We start from the raw sequence: 22,561 nt of genomic DNA on the forward strand, positions 1-22,561 counted from the left end.
AATTTTTTGTATAACGATTATTTTGGTGCAACTTTTGTACTAGTTAGCGAAACATGCAATTTTTTTTTGCTCTGGAAACTCGCAAAACGGGTTGAAGAGAAAAATAAAGAGCATTGTTCATTTTGCTCATGTGCGCCATTTAGAAGAATTTGGTGCAAAAAAAAAAGTCAGTTAATACCACAAGACAAAAATAAAAGAAAAGTAATCAATCAGGCCCTATTTTTTTTAACCTAAAGATCCAAAATTCTGTGCCGACTCATTACAGTTCATATTAGTTGACTCCATTTTTCTGACCAAATCTCTGCCTAGGGGCTGTACACACTTGCATGTTTTTATTTCCATTTCTTTATTCCGTTCTAGGGAATTGGTTTCTTGTTGAATGCTGATCTGGTACACAATGGATAAAAACGGAAGCAGAATGGCTCCACTCACTATAGTGGAATTTGTCTGGTTTTCGTTATGGCGTATGCCTTTTAACCAAAAAATAAAAATGCAATTCTGCTTTTCTGATCCTAGAGTGAAACAGAGAAATGGAGTTTGAGAATGGAGGTCTGAACAGAGCATTAACCAGAGATAAACAATAAAATCCTGATTACCTACAGCAGCCACTAGAGGGAGCCGAGAAGCTTACTGCATACAGGTCTATGCAGAATTGTATACAGTAGGCTGTAGTGCTCCCTCTAATGGCTGCAAGAACCAGCCAAAAGTTTATCATTTAGAACTATGTCTAAAATAAAGATACTGTACATTAAGAAATTATTCAGTACAGGATCACAGTGGGAAAATCAATTTAAAGGGATTGTTCTAAAATAATGACACGCCTTTAAACCTTCTCAGCTGCACAGCAGCAAAGTCAAAGTTTGGCCTGGTTTATTGGCACCTTTCCATCTTACGTTTTGCATTATTCTGTACAAGTGCTAGTCATGACCGGAGTCTTTACCTCTTATTAGGCCGAGTTGTTTTTTTTTTTCCTCTGATCCTAATTTAGGAATGAATACCCTACTGAGAAGTATGGCCTTATTCCGCAGCAGTACAGATCTCGCTGCTGATTTTCTTGAAGGCTTGTCATATATTTTTTTTTGTCATATTTCATTAAAAAAAAAAAAAGATTTGCTGACAAGGCAATGCCAGTAGTGCCTAATACTTGGAAATGACTCTGGGAGATATGTCACTCTGTCTCAGGAGTCGTCCCTCCAATGAGCTCCACATTGTCCTTCTTACACCGCATTACTGACGTTTAATTTTACCCGCTCGGGATAAGATTTATTCTATTTTTTCGGTTCTTCTTGCTTTAGATTACAATTAAACTTCACACGAAAGGAAACGATTCCCATTGACTTCAAACACCGCCTTGTCTTGGTCCTGTAATGAATCTCAACCATTAAAGGGGTTGTCCAGGCTTGTTGGTAAAGTCTGCAGTCACTCTATGTGATTGTAATTGTAGACTTGTGAATACTCATAGCGTGCACACTGCGCGCTGTCAAGATTCTCCAGTGGCAGCACCGGGAGCAGGCAGTCATGTGACTGCAAGTATGTGATTTGCATACTTACAGCCACATTCCAACTAGACGTGTCAATTCACTTGTGCGCACGTCTAGTTGGCATGTTACGACATGTATGCAAATCCCATACTTACTGAGATGAGTTTGCAGGTGATGACCCTCGTGGATAAGAAGGATGATTTTGCTATACTGTAAGGAAATGTTCAAACTCTATGGGCTCAATTCAAATTGCTTTGAAAAGTAGCAAAAATTCTGCCCAAATCATAGTTGGGCAAATAAATTAATTTTTTGGGCATTTTCGCCACTTTCTTCCAGCCATGACAAAATAGGTGTAGTTGGGGCAATGGTGGTGGCATGGCAGGGTTGTGACTACATAGCTCATCAAATTCTCTATAGTCAGGGACTGGAGTAAGATATCTGGCAAGGCACACCCCACTTGTTCCTGATTCATTAAAAAGGCTTTCACCTCTCCATAAATCAGAAGTGTCTGACTCCACTATGCCCCCTCATCGAGAAAAAGCGAGAAGATCACCAGCCTTGATGAATTGAGGACCAATGTGTCTATTTTCAGGACAGTAAGTTGATGATGAGAAATTGGAGTCCTTAAAGTGAAATTGTTAGATCCCCCAAGCCTCCCAAACTGACAATAATGATTAAGAGATTTAAAGGGGTTGTCCAGTCTCAAAAGAAAAGTCTGCAATCACTCTACATACTGTTGAATCATGACAGTATGCGATTTGCATACTTGCGGTCACATGCCGACTAGATTCCTGCACATTTCTCAATTCTCTTCCCAAAGCGTATAATGCAGTCACTCACCCACTCGGGGCATATATGGGAATCGGGACAGTGTACACATCGCAGGGCATATAGGGGTATCGTGACAGTGTGAACATCGCGGGGCATATAGGGGAATCGTGACAGTGTGCACATTGCGGGGCATATAGGGGAATCGTGACAGTGTGCACATCGCGGGGCATATAGGGGTATCGTGACAGTGTGAACATCGCGGGGCATATAGGGGAATCGTGACAGTATGCACATTGCGGGGCATATAGGGGAATCGTGACAGTGTGCACATCGCGGGGCATATAGGGGAATCGTGACAGTGTGCACATCGCGGGGCATATAGGGGTATCGTGACAGTGTGCACATCGCGGGGCATATAGGGGAATCGTGACAGCGTGCACATCACGGGGCATATAGGGGAATCGTGACAGTGTGCACATCGCGGGGAATATAGAGGAATCGTGACCGTGTGCACATCGCGGGGCATATAGAGGAATCGTGACCGTGTGCACATCGCAGGGCATATATAGGGGTATCGTGACAGTGTGCACATCGCGGGGCATATAGGGGTATCGTGACAGTGTGCACATCGCGGGGCATATAGGGGAATCGTGACAGTGTGCACATCGCGGGGAATATAGAGGAATCGTGACCGTGTGCACATCGCGGGGCATATAGAGGAATCGTGACCGTGTGCACATCGCAGGGCATATATAGGGGTATCGTGACAGTGTGCACATCGCGGGGCATATAGGGGTATCGTGACAGTGTGCACATTGCGGGGCATATAGGGGAATCATGACAGTGTGCACATCGCACACAGTCACAATTCGGCAGTCTATAGTCACATAGTGATTGAAGACTTTTAATTTCAGCCTGGAAAAATAGACTTTGGCCTCGATTCATCATTGCTGTTTCTTAAGTTTTCTGGAGTAATTTGCTCCTTTTTGGTGATTTTAGTATTTGCACCTTATTCTCTATACGTTTTATGCCACTTTTTAAGCTATTTTCTTTTTTAAGTCTTTTTTTTTATATTCCCTCGACAACTTTGCTTATCCAGATGTTTTAGACATATTCATGAAAAACGACTTCTTACCAATTGTCACATTTTTTTTTACACATCTCATTCCAGTCCTCCCCTTGGAGTAAAGTTTCTGGAGCAGTTTTCAATTTGGCGCATTTTGGGGACTTTTTAATGGATTTGCGATTTTTGATACAGAAAAGTCGCAACAAAAACATTTTTTAAATTTACACTAAATTCACTGACCCTGTGCTCCATTTTGAAAAAATTGGCTAAAAAACCCGTCAGCGAATACCACAAGACAAAAAAAGAAAAAGTGAGTTTGATAAGTCTCAAAGTATGAATCGGGCCCATTGTGTCCAATGTTCTCCAGTTTTTTATGGTTGGTTGCCTGGTTTCATGTACTGAATTATATAGTGTATATTCTAAACTGTAGAATACATCAGTTTAACATAGTTTATTGCTCCTCCTTTTCATCCTCAGAATCAAAAGTATTACTTATTTCCATAAGCCTATATGTGCAATTTTGTCCTATAATATTAGGGACTTTAACTTATTTCTCTTCCCGCTCTTTACCAGAAAACAGTCATATCATAGAATGTTAGAGTTGGAATGGACCTCCAGGGTCATCGTGTTCAACCCCCTGCTCAATGCAGAATTCACTAAACCATCTCAGACAGATGTCTGTCCAGCCTCTGAAGACTTCGATTGAAGGAGAACTCACCACCTCTTTTGGCCGCCAGTTCTACTGTCAAAAAGTTTTTTTCTAATTTCTAATCTGTATCTTCTCCCTTTCAGTTTCATTCCATGTGCAAATGAGAATAAGGATGATCACGCTACACTGTAACATCCCTTCAGATATTTGTAGTCAGCTATTAAGCCTCCTCTTAGCTTTCTTTTTTGCAAGCTAAACATTCCCAGATCCTTTAACCGTTCCTCGTAGGACATAGTTTGCAGTCCGCTCACCATCCTGGTAGCTCTTTTCTGAACTTGCCCAGTTTTTCAATGTCTTTTTTTTTTTTTAAATGTGGTGCCCAGAACTGGACACAGTATTCCAGATGATGTCTGACCAAAGAGGAGTAGAGGGGGATAATTACTTCACGTGATCTAGACTTTATGCTTTTTTTAATACATCCCAGAATTGTGTTTTCCTTTTTTGCTGTTGCATCACACTGTTGACTCATGTGCAGTCTGTGATCTATTAGTATACCCATTTCTTTTTCACACATGCTGTTGCTTAGTTCTATTCCTCCCATTCTGTAGATGTAATTTTAATTTTTCTTGCCCAGATGTAGAATCTTACATTTCTCCCATCAAATACCATTCTATTAGTCGCTGCCCATTGTTCAAGCTTGGCACTCTTTATTAAGAAGCAACATTGCACAAGACCAATCACAAGACCAACATGACATTCTTTAGCAGAAAGCTAATATAGTGCTTTTAATGAGAGAACCATCATGTTGCTCTTCACCATAGAAGACCAACACAATACACTTTGTGAATAAGCAATATGATACTTTTTACCAGAAGACTACTATGGCGATCTTTATTATAGAAGGCCAACAAGATGCTCTTTACCAGAGAAACCCAGTATGTCACTCTTATTAAATAATTAACATGACACTCTTTACCATAGGACAAATGTGGCACTCTTTTCCAAAGGACTAATATGGCACTCTTTACCATAGATGACCAACATGGTCCTCTTTACCATACAAGACAAACTTGGAATTCTTTATTTGAGGACTAATAAAAGTGCTCTTTACCATAAAAGACCAACATGATACTCTTTGTGAAAAACCACAATGGTACTCGTTACCATAGGACAAACATGACAGTTTTATGGCTCTCTTCATCATAGAATACCAACAAGCAGGGACGGACTAGGACTGAAATTCAGCCCTGGCCTATAAATCACACAGGCCCATGCTGTCCCCGCTCCCGAGCCCCAGATGGAGATATCTATTACTTATATTACCCTCCCTGAAGGAAATCAAGATTTTCAATATGTCTAGTAATACCGCTATATAAAATTGAATAATAATAACAATATTGCAATATAACAGACAAATACCAACAAACCATAACCAAATATTACCCGTATATACAGTACTGATAATACCACCATACTGATTGTTAAATGGGTTCTCCAGGCTTGATGTTAAAGTCTATGTGACTTCAGACGTCTGAATCCTCACAGCACGCACTGTCAGGATTCTCCGGTGCCAGCGTTGGGAGAGGCCGTCATGTGACCACAAGTATGGGATTTCCACACCTCCGGCCACATTCCAACTAAACGTACTCTGCTTTGCTAAATTCACTTGTATTGAGAGAGGCCGTGCACGTCTAGTCAGCACGTGATCGCATGAATTCAAATCATACTTGTGGTCACATGACCGGCCGCTCCCGACACTAGAGAATCCTCACAGCACGCGATGCACACACTGTGAGGATTCAGAAATCTGCAGTCAGAGTCACTGCAGACTTTAACATTAAACCTGGACAACCCCTTTAATTAAAACCACTGCACTAGGACTGATATCACGACCATACAGTGACCATATAATGGTAATATCAGGTCTACACCAGTGCTCTACAGACCATATATGTGTGTACTGTGCAGATTCTCACCAGTGCCGTTCTCACTGGTTGGTGTCATTCGTTTTCCCTGTTTTAATTCGGCCCAGACCGCCATGACCTCTTCTTCCGACCATAATTTGTCCTTGTAAAATATAACAGAGGCATCTTTACTTCACTGCTTTTCAAGGACCCTCCTCTCATTCTACCACCTCTACACAAACCACAACTTGTGCTGCCTTATAATAATTCCCCTGTGACCCCTTATAATAGTGACCATGCACCTAGTTATAATAATACAAACAGCCCCTGTGCCTTCTTATAATAATAATAATAATAATAGCACCTTGCTTCCCCATAATGACAACGACTCCCCCATTGGGCCTCCCAGGGGAGTACATAGAAATAACATGTCCCATAGAAAAAGTCCTATCACGTCAAAGAAGGACATATCTCCCAACTTTCTAAGAAACGGAGGATATGTATTGCAGCACTTACTTATTTTCCCTCTACTAAAGCCCCTAAGTGTTCTCACCCACTATGATACCCCTTTCGTGACCCTCATAGAGTATTATGCCCCACATGGTATGATGACCCCACAAACCCTATACAAAGTATGATGCAGCACATCACCCACGTATCAAGATGGTCACCACAGCCCCCCATACATTATGGTATTCAGCACAGCCCCTAATATACAGTTTGAGGTGCACAACAGACCCCTATATAAAGCATGATGTCCCTCATAACCACCCCATTAAATTTGATGTCCCCCTTAATCACCCTATACAGTATGAAGGTCACCACAGCCCACCACATAGTATAATGTACCCATAGACCTCCACACAGTATAATGTCCACCACAGCCCCTACACAAGATGAAAATCCCCCTCAGACCCCTATATAGTATGATGGTTGCCCCAAACAGCCCCCATATACTATGATGGTCCCCCACAAACAGCCCTCATATAGTATGATGGTCCCCCACAAACAGCCCTCATATAATATGATGGTCCCCCACAAACAGCCCCCCATATAGTGTGATGGTCCCCCACAAACAGCCCCCATATAGTATGATGGTCCCCCACAAACAGCCCCCATATAGTATGATGGTCCCCCACAAACAGCCCTCATATAATATGATGGTCCCCCACAAACAGCCCCCCATATTGTATGCTGGTCCCCCACAAACTGCCCCCATATAGTATGATGGTCCCCTACAAACAGCCTCCATATAGTATGATGGTCCCCCACAAACAGCCTCCATATAGTATGATGGTCCCCCCCCACAAACAGCCGCCATATAATATGATGGTCCCCCACAAACAGCCCCCATATAGTATGATGGTCCACCACAAACAGCCCTCCATATAGTATGATGGTCCCCTACAAACAGCCTCCATATAGTATGATGGTCCCCTATAAACAGCCTCCATATAGTATGATGGTCATCCACAAACAGCTCCCATATAGTATGATGGTCCCCCACAAACAACCCCCATATAGTATGATGGTCCCCCACAAACAGTCCTCTATATAGAATGATGGTCCCCCACAAACAGCCCCCATATAGTATGATGGTCCCCCACAAACAGTCCTCTATATAGATTGATGGTCCTCCACAAACAGCCCCCATTTAGTATGGTGGTCCCCCACAAACATCCCCATATAGTATTATTGTTCCTCACAAACGACCCCCATGTAGTATTATGGCTCCCCATAAACAGCCCCCATATAGCAGGATGTTCCCCCACAAACAACCCCCATGTAGCATGATGGTCCCCCACAAACAGCCCCCATAAAGCATGATAATCCCCCACAAACAGCCCCCATATAGCATGATGGTCCCCCACAAACAGCCCCCATATAGTATTATGGTCCCCCACAAACAGCCCCCATATAGCAGGATGATCCCCCACAACGAGCCCCCATATAGTAGGAAAAGCCCCCACAAACAGCCTCCATATAGCAAGATGATCCCCCACAAACAGCCCCCCATATAGTATGATGGTTCCTCACAAACAGCCCCCATGTAGTATGATGGTCTCCCACAAACTGCCCCCATATAGCAGAATCATCCCCCACAAACAGCCCCTATATAGTATTATGGTTCCCCACAGCACTCAATAATAAAAAAAAATCTTTATACTCACCTAATCCTGTCTCCTCATCCTCCTCAGCGTCCATCACCTCTTCTGTCCCGTCTCTCAGTGGACGCTGGCGGTGCGATGCAGTGACGTCATCGACCGCCGACGTCACCTGCATGTGACGGCCTCCAGCAAGCCCCGGCTGAAGGAATGCCCGCGGCCCGCCTTCACAAATGACCTGCACTGCATGTGAAGGGATGCCCACTGCCTGCCTGAGTAAGTCACGGAGCCTTCGGCTCTGTGCTCCGTCACAATTGCTAAAAGCAGGTAATGCGGCCCACGGGCGGACCGGCCCATCTGGCATCTGCCAGAACTGCCAGATGGCCAGTCCGGCCCTTCCAACAAGATATTCTTTACCAGAGAAACCCAACATGGCACGCTTATCAAATTATCAGCATTGCACTCTTTACCATGGATAACAAATAAGACACTCTTTACCAGAGGACAAACGTGGCACTCTTTACCAAAGGACCAGTATGGCTCTCTTTACCATAGAAGACCAACATGAAAATCTTTACCAGAGAACCATGATGGTGCTCTTTACCATAGAAAACCAACATGGTACTCTTTAAAGAAGACCAACATGTCATGCTTATCAACTAAACAATATGGTAGAAGACTAACATGAAACACTAATTATTAGAAATAAAAAAAACAATGCTAAACACCATTATACCCACTACGTTATATATTTATTTTTTACTCACTTATATGGCGCCATTAATTCCGCAACGCTTTACAAACATTATCATCACTGTCCCCATTGGGGCTCACAATCTACATTCCCTATCACTATGTCTTTGGAGTGTGGGAGGAAACCAGAGAACCCGGAGGAAACCCACACAAACAATGGGAGAACAGACAGACTCCTTGCAGATGTTGTCCTTGGGGGCATTTGAACCCAGGACCCCAGCGCTGCAAAGCATCAATGCTAACCACTGAGCCTCCGTGCTGCCCATGAAATCACATCAAACCATTTATTCCCCTTCCAGATGTGAGAACTTGCACATTTATCATAAAGAGTCAATTCTGATCTTTAACCAAAATTCAGTATTTGACAATGGCACATATGACAATGTTTTTTTACTGCATATACCCCAATGAGAGGAAGATATGGTATACACAATAGAATGTATATGCAGGGCTGAAAAAAATACAACTAATCATCCACAGAATGGGAAACATCTACTTTTTAGTAAAAAAAAATTTGAAGAATATTTTCTGCAAACTACTGATTTTCAACTGGGGTGCCATGGACAGCTGGAGATGTAGAATTACATGGTGGACATCCAGATTAATGGTTGTCCATGGACTGTATGGACAGCTCCGACACTACAAGAAACAAAAATATTTATTTCCACAGACACAGGTATGACTTTCTATCAACCTTGTCCATATCCCGTCTTGGACAAATCGTATGCATTTTCATGTCTCCTAAAGAGCTGCCAAACCTAACAAGTGAAATGTGCATAAATAAGAAATATATCCCGAATGTATAATGTTCCCATTCTTAACAATGATGTCTGACATTACCGAGCTATTCTGCGAGGAACAATGTGCCTCTCTCTTATCAAACATTTCTTATCAGCCATTTCATACTTTGAGAGGCTGTCTGTAGAGTTTTCATTATTCTAAGTGTACCCTTCATCAACTCAACGGGAAAAGCAGTGACTGACTATATTCTGTGAGAGGAGGCGATATCTTTATTTTTTTGGTTCACATTTGGTAGATTTGTTGCAGGAATTTCTGCTAGAGTTCCATTCATCTGAATTGGGTTTGCAAGTGTGAGGCCCTCCCTGAGAAATGGGGTTACTCGGAGCCGGGTCAGTGTAAGTGTTTTGGGGTTGCAGTCGTGGCCCGGACCCGGTCCGTGCCCAGGGCGGTCACATAAAAGTTTTTTAATGGGCTTTCAGGGTTGAGTGGTATCTTCCAACTACGCCACCTACGGTTTCCGTTGATGGACACCAGCGCTGTTTCAGTCCACTGAGGCCGGTGTTACAGGCAGCTAAGATGGAACGACTCCCCGCAGGCGGAGCAGGCCTCAGGGCAGTGTGATGAGGAATGGTGGGTGCAGTGCCGCGCAGGAAATAACAGGCTGAAGCGGGGTGTGAAGTCATCCAGGGTTTTTACTCACATTAAGATGAACTTTAGCCGCAAAGCTTCCCTCTGCTCCTCGCGGCGTACTGCGGCCACCGGGAAGGGGGTCCAGCACTTTCCAGGTAGATCAGGAGCACCTGTTGAGACCCCTCTGGTGTGTGTTCCTCTCCTTGGTGAGTTCTCCCACTAAGTCTTCACTTGACTGTTTGTGTGGTTAGAACTAGGTGTAAGGCCGGGTCCCACTGGATAAACGCAGGTAGTGAGTTACAGGTGGCGTATGCCGCTCCGTCCGTATCCCTCCTGGGATCCACTAAGCCTCCGGGCTTTTCTGACTGAGACGTGAAGTAACAAAGTCAGATATCAGGGGCCGGTCACCCCTCTTGCAGCAGGAGTCCCTCTGACTAGGCCAGAGTAAGAAATACAGGTGGCGTATGCCGCTCCGTCCATATCCCCCTGGGATCCTTTTGCCTGTGGAGCTTGTCTCCTCTACTCCCCTCCAGGCTTTCTTAGGTCAGGACCTTGACCGGGTAGAGGCAGTGGTTAACTCTGACCCTCTCCTCGTCTCAAGGCCAGAGAATGAGGACCGTGTATCTTCAATAGGCTGCAGGTTCTAGCAGAAAGCCACAATCAGCGATGAAGATCACAATCAAAGGACCTTGAACCTAAGATGGCTGAAGATTAAATATGAATGAATAAGTGTAACTTAAAAGTGTGTTCTCCACCCTCACCCACTACATGGTTCCCCCTATCTTTTCTTCCTCCCCCATCTCCTATATCCCGGGCCGGGGCATTTAGGCCCCCTACAGGACAGGAGTGGTGTAGTGTTGAATGGTGAAGTAGGGTCCTGAGAAGTGCTCCATCCTTACCTGGAAGAGGAGATACCACACCTCAAGCTGAGGTGCAGTACCCCTGTGGCGACTAAAGCCTCAGGGGCGCCACACAAGAACCCATCCACATGTTGCAGAAACATGGTTATTCACATATATGATAATGGAAATTTCTGCCACAAATCTGTTATATGTTACTTGTGACCCCAATGAGCCATTTAAAAACCATTGTGAATCCTCTGTATGTCAAGGTTTGTCTTACCTGGATAACCCTGTGTCTACCTTCCCAACAAGGACATTTTGGCTACAAGTGCTGCTTTATGGTGTTTCCCTGTGTCACTGTATCCTCCCCAAGAAGCAGTTATAGAGGATATGGATGCCTTCAGGAGCAGCTTTTTGTATTTAAATGAAGGTATTTTGGGCTAAAAATAATTTTTGCAACTGGGTTTTAATCAAAAATGTTCACCATTCTCAAAAATGTTCACCATTCACCTTCAATAGCCTGTGCTCCACAAAGACCGCTTCACCTCAGGATTTATTTCTTCATCTGGTGGCATGTACTCACCACTGGATTGAGCCACCGCCGCAGTGCTGGTGTCCAGAGCTGATGATCATTCATCAGTTATTACTGTGATCTGAGCGCAGCAGCAGCAATGACATCACGACTCCGCTTAGATCAGAGTTTTTATCAATGAGCGCTCATCAGACCCAGGCACCAGGGCTGCGGCGGGAACTTCATCTAGTGGTGTGTACACATCACTCATTGAAGGTCTGGGCACCAGCGCTGCATTCATTGGTAATAACTGTGATCTGGGCTCCGCAGTCTATAGGTGATAGCTGGAAATTGTAAGCAAACGCACAGCTCAGGTCTACAGTAAAATGGTGCCGTGCTCCATCTACAGCCATGAACTGGACACTCCAGGTTCACAAAATCTTTTTTAACATAAACTCCTAACATGTAAATAAAAAACTAAAGTTTGTGATAAATTACCTTTTATATGGTCATTTATCATCTGAGAAGAGTGCAAAAGAAGGATGGTTGGTATTAAAAACTCTCACGTCAACACAAACTCACTGATGTGACGCGCCCCCTGGGCCGTGTGGGGAACCTGGAACCGGACCTTTTGTGGAGATGCTGGGGGTTGTAGTCACCGTGGCGGTGACCCGGTCCCGTGGCTCAGGGTGGTCAAACTAAATGGCAGTCTGTAAGCTGAATGTCCGACTACGCCACCCGTGGATTGCGGTCAGAGTGTACCGCCGCTGCAGGGCAGACTGCTGAGGCTGGTATTGGGAATGCAGCAGAGAATAGTATAACTCCCCACGGAAGGAGTATATGCTCAGGGCAGTAAGTAGGGATGTTGGTGGTGATGGTGCGCGGGAGCAGCAGTAACCACACGGAGCCTGTCATGCAATACAGGGTCTTTACTGTTGGTGGTAATAAGGGACCCGTCCAGAATACAGGTTAACAATGGAGGCCTGGTCAGTCTGAGAGTAACTGGGAAATCCCGCTGGTCAGGGGGAGTTTGTAGGCCTACCGTGCTGACTTCACTCTTTCTTGGCTATCCTGCTGTAGTGTAGTGGTAGCCCACGTCTCTGAGTGTACCGTGTTGTTCTCACCCGTATGACTGGCGACTCGGGCCTTCCGTACCTCTCACCCCTCCGGGGCAGTAGTGGTCCCTCTCGTGTGGCTGAGCCTCCGCGCTTCCTTGGGCCAGAGGACTTGAAGTCCCCTGCGTGGTGGTTTTCTCCTGCTGGGCTTATAACCCTCACAGCCTCGGACTCCAGTGTCCGGCTTGACAAGTCTCTGGCCAGGACGAACTCTTCTAGTTCCCCTCCTGGCCTCGTGTTCTTCCTTTGCCTACAGGGACTCCTCAGCCTGCTGCTGACCTGTCCCTATCTCTGGAACAAGACTGGAACTTGTCTCTGGCTTCACTAGACTGTCTAACCCCGCCCCAGATCCAGTTTATAAAGGGCAGGTTTCTTCCCTCCCTGGACTGAGACAGGAGGTGCTGCATGCTAATTGTCCCCAACCAGGGAACCTCCCACCTGCTCTCAGACATGACATTGCTGCCACTGTGGCAACCAGACCTCGGGGTGCCACAGATGCATTCTCAGTTAAAGGTGTTCTCCCATCAATCGTGACCCATGACCTGTCCTGTCCGTAACTTTAAAATAGGAGCTGTTCTACTGTGTAAAGCTTCTCCGTGGGGGTGCAGATCTGATTTTGATCACCTATCCTGTATATTAGTCATCCATACAAAGGCTATAGAAGGCAAATAATGCTGTTTTTTTTAAATTAAATTCAATTGCAAAAATTACCTGCTTCACTGCAGCAGCCAGAACACCGAATCAGTAGAGCACCATGAGGAGACCATAGATTGTCCAACCTCCTAAGGCTCCAACCTCTCCACAGACTCAGTCTATACTCTGAGGACAAGTAAGCGGAGTACTGATCTTGAATCTCTTACGCACCTGTCCGTGTTTTGTCCTCACCCCGATCTGCTAGACTCTGTAGAGCTCAATCCTGGGCTTTGCAGATGGCCGACGTGATCCCATGTGAGCATCCGTCCGGGCCACTTGTGTCTTGGTATTAAGACTTAAAGAAGATGTCGAGTACTTTTTAATATGCCCCCAATGGATTTACCCTCTTCAGATAAGGGTTTTTGTAAATACCTCTCTTTGTCCTTCTTTCCTGCGAGCTGCGCTATCGCTGGCCGCTCACAGGCATCACGTGACCCCCGGCTGCAGGCGTCTCTGACATCCGCTGATGTCACGTCAAGTTCCAGCAGCAGCCAGGCGTGACTCAGTGCTGTGCTCCATGGTGAGTTATGGGCTTTGGGCGGGGTTACCCCGCATGTCACACCCAGCATCCACCTTCTCATTCATTGGGAAAGCGCGCGGTGGATGCACGGATGTTGGGCTGTGACGCAGGGGGTAACCTCGCCCACAGCCCAGCATCCACCACAGTGACATCAGAGGAAGCTGCAGCCGGGGTTCACGTGATGCCTGTGAGTGGCCAGCCATAGCGCCATTCACAGGCAAGAAGGACAAAGAGAGGTATTTTCAAAAACCCTTATCTGAAGAGGGTAAATACATTGTGGGACATTTTGCCATACTAAAAAGTGCTGGACAACTCCTTTAAGTTGTGCTAGTTTCTGTTTTGCTTTATACACCTTGACCAGCTCAGGTGCTGTCTGCAGTTTCCTGGATGTCTCCCACCTGTCAGCAATTTCCTGTACTCCGCCTACCTGCCTTTAGTCTTCTGACCCTTGGCTGTCTGCATCCCGCGTGCCCTACTTATCTGCTGCACCGATGCCCATGGCCTGTTCCCACCTGGACCTTGGACTTGGAGAATCCACCTCGCCTGGTGAAGTCTAACTGAATCAAAACCAAAAAAGGCAAGCAATTAGACAAAGGAAGAAAAGGGCATAGAATGGCACTTTAGGGCTGTTTTTGTCTAGTAAAGAAGCCAAAATGGCTAATGAAGTGAATTAGAAACTTTCTTAAACAAACACTCCCATCAAAGTTTTTCTCCTCTTAATATATTGTGGTCATCATCTTATATAGCACTGTGTACTTACAATTGTTCATTTTGCCTTTCTAGCAAAATGAGCAATTGTAAGTACACAGTGCTATATAATATGATGATTGCAAAATATTAAGAGGATAACAATTTTTGATGGGAGGAGGAGGAGTGCTTCTTTAACTTTTCATACTGGATATAATTATTGAAATAAAATAAAAGTTCCTTCACTCTTTAATATGCTCATGTATTAAATAGACAGTCAATCCCTTGAATGACTGCTATGTAAATCTACATATGTTTGCTTGGGGTATCAGAAACCAGACCTGTGGTAATCAGCTAATATAAAAGGGGGCAGTGTGATAAAACGACCCATTGCATCTTATTGCCCTAATGGTTGTACCATTATCACCATCATCTTTTTTAGAGTGCTCATAAATATTGATTTACTCTCGGGTCTCATTTGTGAGCTTGAGAACATGAATACTTCCAGTGATAACTATCATTTGTACATTTCTATCTAAATATTTTATATGTATCATCTAATGGGTTTGTTGGTACGTTATCCAGCTCGCTGATAAGATACATAGACGTAAGGGTAATGGTCCTTACATACATAGAACCTTCCGCCCTCATCAATGATCTTGCTGATCAGCTTATTACAAAAATAGCTGCCTGGTTGTCAACACTCTTCCCGTATTCTAGAAAGGGCACCAGCAGCAGATCCTCCTTCTGTACCGGAGACGAGCACTAAACCAACAAAGGAGTTCAGTTCAAGTTCAGCAGAGTTTTATTTTTTGGTCAGAATGGGGGCTCACTTCTTACCACTATCATGGGTCACAGGTACTAGTTCTGCGGGGAGAACATTTGCAGCTTTGTTCTCTCGATATTTGCACTTGATTCCTTTGGGTGCTCCAGTTTCCTGACTTCTGAGCTTCTCGAAATTACTCCTAGGATGTGCACAATTGTAGAATGCGGAATTAGATTGTAAGCCCCCACTGGGAGCTAGTGCTTGATGTGAATGTGAAAGGATACGTTTACTGTATCGGATGAGATTCATTGGGAAAAAAAATATTTCAGACATTTGACCTTTCAGTGAGGATACTGTAGTGTTTAAACAATTAATGGGGTTCAGGACTGGAAACAAATGGCTTTGCTTCATTTTCCCCAAAACAGTGCCACTCTTGTTCACTGGCTGAGTCTAGTATTGCACCTCATCATTATTTGAGGTCCCTAAGCTGAGCTGTAAAACTGGACATATATCCAATGGACAAGTACGGGGCTCCGTCAGGTTAAACCCTTTTTCTTATAGTAGACTTTGGGGCACATTTATCAAAACTGTCTAACTTTTAGACATGCTGTTTTACGTTATGGTGTTTGATAACTTTATTGCATCTTTAGACTATCTAGTTTAAAGGGAATCTGTCAGAAGGATAATAGGAGCAGCTTAATGTAGGGTAAGAGAGCCTGATTCCAATGATGTATCACTTACAGGACTACTTGGTGTAGTTTTAATGGAATCCCTGTTTGGTTGTAGATGCAGCAGAGCTCTGAATGCTGAGCTGTGTATAACCCCGCCCCCATCACTGAACACATTTCATTGTCAGCAAGCAGCCAATCATTGGTGGGGGCGGGGTTACACAGATTGTTTGACTGCTGTGCATCTGAGACCTAGTACTGCTGTGATAATCTCCTTCTGCTAAAACCCTGATTATATTGACACTATAGCAGACAGCCTAATAAGGGACACATCACTGAAATCAGGCTCACTTGCCCTATTTTATACTGCTCTCAGAATAAATGGTAAAAACCTGCTGACAGATTATCTTTAAGATTACAACACCTATTAGTTGGCTTACTTTTTGCCAGAAAATTGCTGTTTTTATTCACCTCCTTTCCCCCAAAGTGATGCCTTTTTGCTGGACAAGTTGCAGAAAATGTCTACTCCACATAATAAATGTGGTGATATTCACGAAAGACAGTTTTTGGCTCAAATTGTGCAGAATATCTGTGTTAAATTAGCTAATGGGATTGCCATGGTCTGGGAGAGAGAGATTTCTCAAGAAGAACCTTCACACCAACGCGGTCAATTAGAATAAAAACCAGACGACCAGACTCAAATACTTCTGTAAACTGGCCATCATCTCCTCAGAGTACTCTATGCGCACTGTGCTTTGGTAGTCTGAGACCTTTACTGTATTCTTGGTTTGTCCATCTTAGAGCTTGATGGGGTCTCGGGCTCTTTGGTGGTCTTAGATACTCCTTCCTGCTCTTGAGTGGACTAGTGGAGGGTCTGAGAACTGTCTCCTACCGCCAAAACTTATCATTGTGCAATCATTGGGAATTTTTATTATCAGTCGGAGTGCTGCTTTAACTGCAGACTCTTTATAGTAGATTAGTACTACTTTTCCTCCGCTGAATGAGGGCATATGCATAAATAATACTGGAGGGAGAAGGAGTGGCAGGTCCCACTGCCAACCTACCTGCTACTCCATAAAAATCCAGGTCCTGAATTTACTCCTTTATGCAAAGCGTGCAGTTATAAATCTTTTCTTCCAACCTTTCTTCCTTTTTAGGCTATACCCCTCCATTCCCCTTCCAAGCCACCTAAGGCTATGCATATTCAGGAATCGCTCCTTTTGTCTGCAGATTTACAAACTTGAATCGTCTTTTTTTTGGTCGATTCCTGAGCGCTTTTTCAAGGTTTTTTTTCCACTGGCGATTTTTGAGCGTCTTTTTATTGGACATTTTTTGGCCTTTTTTGCTGCAAAAATGCTGACAGACGTCTTCCGGGTATATTTTTCACCTTCCCATTGACTTCTTTTGAAAAGTATTGAACGTCTTCCTAGCAGAAAACGGCAGATGAACGAAGGTACATGTTACTTCTTTTAAATGGCGTCTATGAAAGCGTGATGCTTTTAAAAGGTTGAACATATGAGCAGCAAGTCGTTTTACCATAGAAATTAATAGGACTATTCTTTGGATCATTTTGTTAGCGCTCTTTTCTGTTATTTTCTAAAGCGAACGTGCTCAAAAAGCAGCGGTAAAAAATGCAGTGCGAATATACTCTCAAGGCGCCCATACACATTAGACTAATGTTGGTCAAACCCACTGATATTGACGGGTTCGGCTTACGTCTGTGTAGGGATGCACCGGCTGACTGATCAGTGGAGGAGATGTTGATCGGACATGTCTGATTTTGGACTTTCGATCTCTTTGTTCTCCCGAAGATGGGCCGACGGTTGTCTCATAGAGAACACAGGACGTCTCCTGCGTATGGGAAAGTCGGCTGACATGGCTGTCGGCCAAACGATCAGTTCAGCCAACAGGTATCTAATGTGTATGGTGGTTTTTGATGTGGCTTCTTCAAACCAGCTTTGACGGATGTTTCAGGGGTTTAATCAGTGCCTGGAAGATTTGACAACTCTTACAGAGGTCTCCAATTTTTCCAGGAGCCTCCTAGTTGACTTTTACGAAAGCTTTCCTGGTTTCCTTAGTTCCTTTATCTCACACAGCTTTTTTTGGGTAAGATATACCTAATCTCTTACACCTATATTTGAGTTTCATCCTCCTGTTACTTATTTTGATGACCACATCTATCACTGCGTCTTCCTGAGATGAGAGGCTGATATTTGCAGTTTTTGAAACTCCGTAAAATCTAAATAAAATCCTGAATAATTTCCACAAGAAAGAACATTGGAAGACATTTCAGGCTAAAATTAGCCGTATGGTGCTATGGATGATCATAGATGAAGCAGTTAAGTATACACATGAATGATAGAAGAAAATAACTTCCTATTTTCTTACTGAGTCATTTTCATATTCCGCTCATTCAGGATGCTTTATCATTCTCCCTGTCGTGGGCATTGGGATATGCTGAGTGCAGAGAACCCACCTAGAGGACCCCCTCGATGCTAGCTCATCCTCTATCAGGCAGCTCTCACTGCAGGCTGGAGCCCATTCTGCTGCAGAGCAAGAGTACAGTGCCATTGAGTGTGCAAGAGTCCCAGCTGCAATCAAGGAAGCCAAGGCTAGAACTGGTGAACCTGGAAGAAAAAACAAAGCAACAACTTCTAACCTGGCAACTATTCCAAAGCTGCACACCCTGCGAAGAGCCCAGGTCAGAGCTTCAAGTACAATGAGTCCTAGCAGCAGAAATCATGAATGGGATTTAAGGTTGGCATGTGACTGGCACCTATGATCTTATCCCCCACCTTGCAGTTTTATCAGAAGGCGTTAATATGGCTCTGAGATATGTAAATGACCGCAAGCATCAAAGAAGATCAATAGTTTAGTCATTTTATTGCAGGGGAGTATCCAGCCTTTTATGAGGTCCAGCGTCATATAGGAATGGGCACATGACAGCAACAGGAAAGACATAGGAACCCGGATCTTTAAGGAGAGGCAACCTACGAGGCACCAGCTATATTTATAGCCTGTTTGCCACCTTGCAAGAAGCAAAAAAAACCATAGTTTACATGGACGTAAACGAGCTCGGATTTTACGAAGAAGAGGAAAGAAATTTCCCTGGGCAATATGGCAAAGCAATTCCAAGTTCGAGATAATTTTGGTAACTCCTGTGAGGTCTGCACCGCCCAAATCACCGATGTGACTAACTATCTTCTGCAATACAGGTTTATTCATCACCGCACAAGGCATTAATGCCTGAGCTTCACTTAACTTTTTTTTATTTTTTTTTATTTTACATATTTTTGGGCAATTTTGTGTTGTGTGCCGAACTGAACATTGGGGCATAAATGGATGGACCGATGCCCGTGAATCACTGTGATAATTTGTTCTTCACCTCCTGGACATTGATGTGTTCATGGAATATATTACTGGCAATAACCTATGACTCCGGCAGCGTTGCTGTTAGATTTTGGATTAAATCCATCGAAATTGTGAAAGGAACAGAACATCTGGGAAGTTAATGTAGCAGGGCCTGCGAAGATGATGCACGTCAATAATTTTCCTTTTCGGAGACATTCTTGGATATGGTAAGCAGTTGATATAACCTTCAGCTGGTCAGAGAAAAAAAATAAAAATGTATGAGGGGGGGGGGATGTAATGAAATGTCAAGTCTTGTTTTACTGCTGTGTTACACTTAGAAAATGAAAAACTAGGAAATGTGCAACCTTGGGGGAAATTAAAAGAAATTTCAGCAAATGGATAACAAAACGGAAAATCCAAAAGTCTGCAATTTGGGGTAAAAAAAAAAATGGAGAGGAAAGAATGTATCGTGAGAAAGCATCAGCGTGTTACACCGTGACCGGTGTTGGTTCTGCTTCCCTGCAATGTTATTTGCAGAGACTGATCAGATAAGGCAGGCCGGTCCTGCAGAGATATGAGGGGAACGTCGCCGTCTTCATCCCTTTTGGAATACATTCCCATGTTGAAAGCATTTTACTGGCACAGATGCCAGTGACGTCGTCTTAACATATTATTATATGTCATCATTGTTTTAAGTTCCCAACGTGTTTTTTGACGGCCGTCATATATATGCAGAGGGGATTATGACTCTTTTTATAATGTTTGCAGTATATATTATGTTACTGGAGGTTTGAACATAATTTGCTTTGTAAATGGATAAAGTCTAAAAAAAACAGGATGTAATTGCAAAGAATATAGAAATCTGTTTCACCCTTATATTATGACATTGTAGTCCGTAGTTTACAGCCCTTTCTACAACGTGATGGTTTAGAAGTGTGTCTTTAGAGGATATAAAAAAAATGGGGGTAATAAATAAAATATTAAAAGGGTTGTCTCATCTTGATAAATGGGTAAAAGTACTTGTAAATCAACCAATGTCTCAAAAATGGAGTTGGATTCTATAGTTTAGTGCTAGTGATGAGCGCAAGTCCTCGTTACTCGAGTTTGCCGAGTGTGGTCGGGTATGCACCGAATATCGCGGGTGCTCGAGTGAGATGTTCAAGTTCCCGCTCCCGCATGTTTCACGGCTGTTAGACAGCCACAAAGCATGCAGGGATTGCCTGACACACACAGAGGAGGTTGCCTGACATACACGGGCAATCCCCACCTTTTGTGACTGTCTAGCAGCCGCGAAACATGCACGCGCAGGGATTCGAGCATGTCACTTGAGCACCCGCGATACTCAGTGCATACCCTAGCACCCTCGGCAAACTGGAGTAACGAGAACTTGCACGTTTCACTATTTACTGCTCATTGCTTAGGCAACCGGCCACTTCTGCTGTGCATCAGAGGTGGCCTGTTTCCTAAACAAGGAGCACAGTGCTTACAAGCTTTTGCTCAGTGCTTGCAAGCACTGCTCTGAAACTGGCTGCCTCTGGCTTGTTCTCCTCTGATGTTGCAGCGGAAAAGCTGCGTGGTAGATGGGAGTGTGCACAGTTCGGGCCTGTCAATCTTTTGAGACTGTCAGTCATCCACACCCTCCAGCGGGCAGGAAGCCGAGGGGTAGAGGAACGTGCCCTTCTGAACAAAGGACATGAGACAACCCCTTTAACGTTAATGGATGGGATGTGGTAACACAGGGTGGTTATACTGCTAATTTTCCATCTGGATTTTCTGGGTGCAAAATTTTACAGTATCATCTAATTGGATATGATTAAATAATACCATCCACATGTGGCTGAAAAAAATCTATTTTAAATCCTCAGCATGAAATTTGTGTTGCAGATTTCCCATATTGATTGTAATGGGGACGACAAGCCTTCTTTGTGTGGAGTTTCTGTGAATTATCCATGGATCCGCAGCAAATTCTATAATTCCTGAAACAGCTTTGCAAAGTTTAAAAAAAAGACAAAAAAACCCCTACCTACTGGACTCACCTCCTCTGCTGCCTCCTTGGCTCCCTTGCCTGATCTTCTGCTGGTCCCTGTATACCAGCGTTCCCCAACTCTGGTCCTCAAGAGCCACCAACAGGTCATGTTTTCAGGATTTCCTTAGTATTGGCCAGATGATGGAATTCTTGTCCGTCCAGAGGATGTAATTATCACCTGGGCAATACTAAGGAAATCCTGAAAACATGACCTGTTGGTGGCTCTTGAGGACCAGAGTTGGGGAACACTGCTGTATACCCTGGCCTCTTTTATTGACATCTCGTCCAATCACAGACTGCAGAGATGTTATGGAAGAAGCCGGGTCGTACAGAAAGTTTCAGACGACCATGCAAGGCAGAAAAGTAAGCAACAAGGGAGGCAAATATTGGGTTTTTGTTATCTTGCCCTTTCGTCAAAGGCCAAATTCACAAATTTGGTGTAGATTTGCCTACCGTCTCTGGCTGCATTGTTCTATAAATTTTCCAAAGCTTATTTTAGTAGACATCTTTGTTAGGTAGGAGGTTTATGAGGTTGTAGTAACTCTGTGTTTTGCAGTAAGCAAAGCTTGACGGAGGATCTGTCCTGTCAAAGAGAGATGGGAATAACGTGCCTGCTCTGGTCTCACGCCCGCTTCTTAATATGCTGCGTAATGGTCTGTCAGGCACGATAGACATTAAAGTATTGCTGGATACCATCTCAATCTATGGGACTCACCAACACTGGGGAGATCCATACCACCCCAATATTTTATTATGCTTGATATATATAGCGCCATTAATTCCATAGCACTTTACAGGCATCATCACTGTCCCCATTAGGGCTCACAATCTACATTCCCTATCAGAGTGTGGGAGGAAACCGGAGAACCCAGAAGAAACCCACGCAAACATGAGGAGAACATACAAACTCTTTACAGATGTTGTCCTTGGTGGGATTTGAACTCAGGACCCCAGAGCTGCAAAGCAACAGTGCTAACCACTGAGCGACCGTGCTGCCCAATACTCTCTTCTGATATACTGTACTGCTCTATTCTGATGGGACATTTCCGAGTCGTGCTGTCGGGAGTGGTCTGTAGTCCCATTAATGAACCCACAAATATCTGTCTTTTAATGAAAAAAATCTCCAGGCAATGGATGAAGGATATGTGCTGGATCCATCGATAGTACCAGACATGCCGGCATAAATACATGGGGCACTATTCTTGGAAATGCATTAATGGGTTGTGTTGCTCAATAGACCATCACTGCCCCATTCCGCTGATCTACAACATCACTGTCGTTT

The 22,561-nt window shown here is 44.0% G+C and overlaps 1 protein-coding gene across 6 annotated transcripts in view; it reads left to right on the forward strand.

The window, feature by feature from the left end:
* PDE4D (phosphodiesterase 4D) overlaps positions 1–22,561 on the forward strand; it is a 1,744,955-nt gene that overhangs the window by 1,157,966 nt on the left and 564,428 nt on the right. Inside the window, exon 1 of one of the 6 annotated variants that reach the window (XM_073680275.1) lies at positions 18,435–19,480. The exons of the other annotated variants lie outside the window; for them this stretch is intronic. Within the exon in view, the coding sequence (XP_073536376.1) occupies positions 19,434–19,480 (47 nt within the window). The 5' untranslated portion in view covers positions 18,435–19,433. Of the gene's footprint in view, positions 1–18,434; positions 19,481–22,561 lie in introns of those variants that run through there. 6 annotated transcript variants of the gene reach the window in all.

The sequence above is a fragment of the Phyllobates terribilis genome, unplaced genomic scaffold (genome assembly GCF_046119375.1).
Source record: "Phyllobates terribilis strain yellow unplaced genomic scaffold, ASM4611937v1 Scaffold_1__5_contigs__length_1240528914, whole genome shotgun sequence".
Classification (NCBI taxonomy): domain Eukaryota; kingdom Metazoa; phylum Chordata; class Amphibia; order Anura; family Dendrobatidae; genus Phyllobates; species Phyllobates terribilis.